The sequence below is a fragment of the Austrofundulus limnaeus genome, unplaced genomic scaffold, assembly GCF_001266775.1.
Source record: "Austrofundulus limnaeus strain Quisiro unplaced genomic scaffold, Austrofundulus_limnaeus-1.0 Scaffold7, whole genome shotgun sequence".
Classification (NCBI taxonomy): Eukaryota; Metazoa; Chordata; class Actinopteri; order Cyprinodontiformes; family Rivulidae; genus Austrofundulus; species Austrofundulus limnaeus.
In genome coordinates this window covers 2,463,255-2,465,791 of record NW_013952409.1, presented here as the reverse complement: position 1 = coordinate 2,465,791, position 2,537 = coordinate 2,463,255, and the positions used below count along the sequence as shown (strand labels likewise).

General features: G+C 40.3%; 1 protein-coding gene across 1 annotated transcript in view; it reads left to right on the top strand.

Annotated features, from left to right (window-relative positions):
* Window positions 1-842: 842 nt before the first annotated feature.
* LOC106535154 (thyroid hormone receptor alpha-B) overlaps window positions 843-2,537 on the top strand; it is a gene marked incomplete at its 5' end in the record, with an annotated part of 12,398 nt that continues 10,703 nt past the window's right edge. The window contains 2 exon segments of the mRNA XM_014032088.1: window positions 843-990; window positions 1,079-1,284. Of these exon segments, the coding sequence (XP_013887542.1) occupies window positions 978-990; window positions 1,079-1,284 (219 nt within the window).

Below are 2,537 nucleotides of genomic sequence, written 5' to 3'. Positions count from 1 at the left end.
TGTGACATGCTTACAACCAATCACCATTCGACAAATATAACCACATAACCAATAACAGGGCTCTCAGCCCAGAAGCTACCTTATCAGAATTAAAGAGAGGTCATGCATTGCTGGAGTCTTGAAGTCTGGGCCGATAGAGTAAAACAKCCGAAACTATATCTTAATCTAACTATCATATCTTAATCATAAGATATGATTACTGGACATTGTCAAGGTAGAACAGATACTGTATAAATAATTAATCATAACACAGGCAAATAAAAATTCCTCACCTCGTTTTAATTTATTATGCGATTAATTGATTTTTTTGTTATCGCGACAGGACTAGTGACCGGTTGTTCAAAGGTTTTGAAACATTAAATAAGGAACATTTTACGTGTAATCCAGAAAAGCAGTAAGAGTTGCTTCYTATTGGTCACACAGCTTTTAGATTATGATCAATGATAGTAGAGTTTTTGGGTCGGTGTGGAACGTACCGACCTAAAGGAGAACAGGAGCTCACCAGGCTTCCTGCATCTCATCACCTCAGATTTGCACTACTTTTTAAAAATATAAATTAAATTGTGTTTCTTATCATTTTAATAAGGAATGCGTCTTTTGAGCTTCAAATACACAAAAAAAATCCATCATTTTTGCAGCCTTTGGCAAACCCTAACCGTTCTTTACTAAACTCAACGTAATGTGTTTGATTTGACATTTTCATTTTAGCTTGTCCTCTTCTGCTCCTTCGTCACTTTTATGTCTGCCTCTGCTGTTTTCCCCAATCGCCCTCTGCACGTCGCTGGCTGTCACCGGGCCTGAAGCGTCCATTCATCTCTCGCTGCTTTCCTTCCTGCCTGCAGGGTTTTTTCCGTAGGACCATTCAGAAGAACCTCCACCCCGCCTACTCCTGTAAGTACGATGGCTGCTGCATCATCGACAAGATCACCCGCAACCAGTGTCAGCTGTGCCGCTTCAAGAAGTGCATCGCCGTGGGCATGGCCATGGACTGTGAGTGTTCGTCAATCAGACGCTGCCGTWTCCACCAGATTTAAAGCGTGAACTAAATGCTTCATCGCGTTTCTCCTCCTCCTCGCAGTGGTGTTGGACGACTCCAAGCGGGTGGCTAAACGGCGTCTGATTGAGGAGAACAGGGAGAAACGAAAAAAGGAGGAGATCGTGAAATCCCTCCAGACCCGTCCAGAACCCACTGTGGACGAGTGGGACCTGATCCGCCTGGTGACGGACGCCCACCGGCACACCAACGCTCAGGGCTCACAGTGGAAACAGAAGCGTAAATTCCTGGTAAGACGTGGACAATTTATTTTATTTATTTATTTATTTATTTAATTATGAGCGTTTTGGTGTTCCATAGCCAAGAGCCTCCATGCACTCTTACAAACCTGACCCTTCAGTCAGCGTCTTGTATGATTACTCTCCTCATGCTGTCTGTTCGTGCAACATCATGTTTTGTCTAAAGCAGAAGTAAAGGGATATTTTTTTATCGAAGAATGGTGTGTTAAACTGAGACACAACCACATAATTTKCATTGTTGCTTACAGTATTTCCATTTAATTATTCTTACTCCAACAGAGAAAACAGTTAATCTAATTTTACGCCCCGTCCTATTCAGTCCTGTAAATCTATTTTTCTTAATCATGGGTGTCAGAAATGTCACAAAGCTCATTGTGACACATCAGTTAATTAAATTCAGCTGGACAAACTGCATTTTTCACGGTCATGCTTAAAACAAACTGCTGCTTGTGAAAAACACACAAAACATTTAAAAGTCGTTGGCACATCAGGAGCCTGACCAATAGACCTGCCATGATAACAAATGTTGCAGGATGATAAATTGTCTCAGAAATTATTGTGATAAACGATAATATTGTTTGGAGACAATTGTTTTAAACTAATATCCTGTTACCCTATGCTGACAGAAGTTTAGGAAATTTACAGTTGTTAAAACAAGTTACGAACTGACCTGGACCGTAGATTGTGTGAACAACACACAACAACAGCTGCTGAAGCTGTGGCATCACTTCCCACCTCCTCTACCTAAGCCGGCACATTTTATTCCATATGTGTCTTCCTCTGGCTTCATAAAATAACTGCAGTCACCTGAAAATTTACYGAAGTTTAYGAAATTTATGTAAAATTACGTATCCAAACCAATCTATCCAAGCTGGTGAAAATTATTCTTTGTGTCTTCCTCTGGCTTAAAACATATAATTGAGGTCAACCTCACACTTCTTACGAAGTTTACGAAATTTAAGCAAAATTACGTATCCACGCGTATCTATCCAAGCTGGAAAATTTTATTTGTTCTTCCTCTGGCTTCATAAAATAATTGCGGTCAGTCGGATACTGCTTATGACGGTTGCTGTCGACTGCAGGAGGAACGGGAAGCGGAAGAAGTTGAGAACTTATTTCTAGTCTTATTTCTAGTGGCAGAACATGTTGAAAGATGGTTATTTGATGTTTTTTTTAATGTCCTACAGGCTCTGACATGTTAAATTTCAAATTGAGGTTTTGAAAAAATCCATAAAACCCGAAAA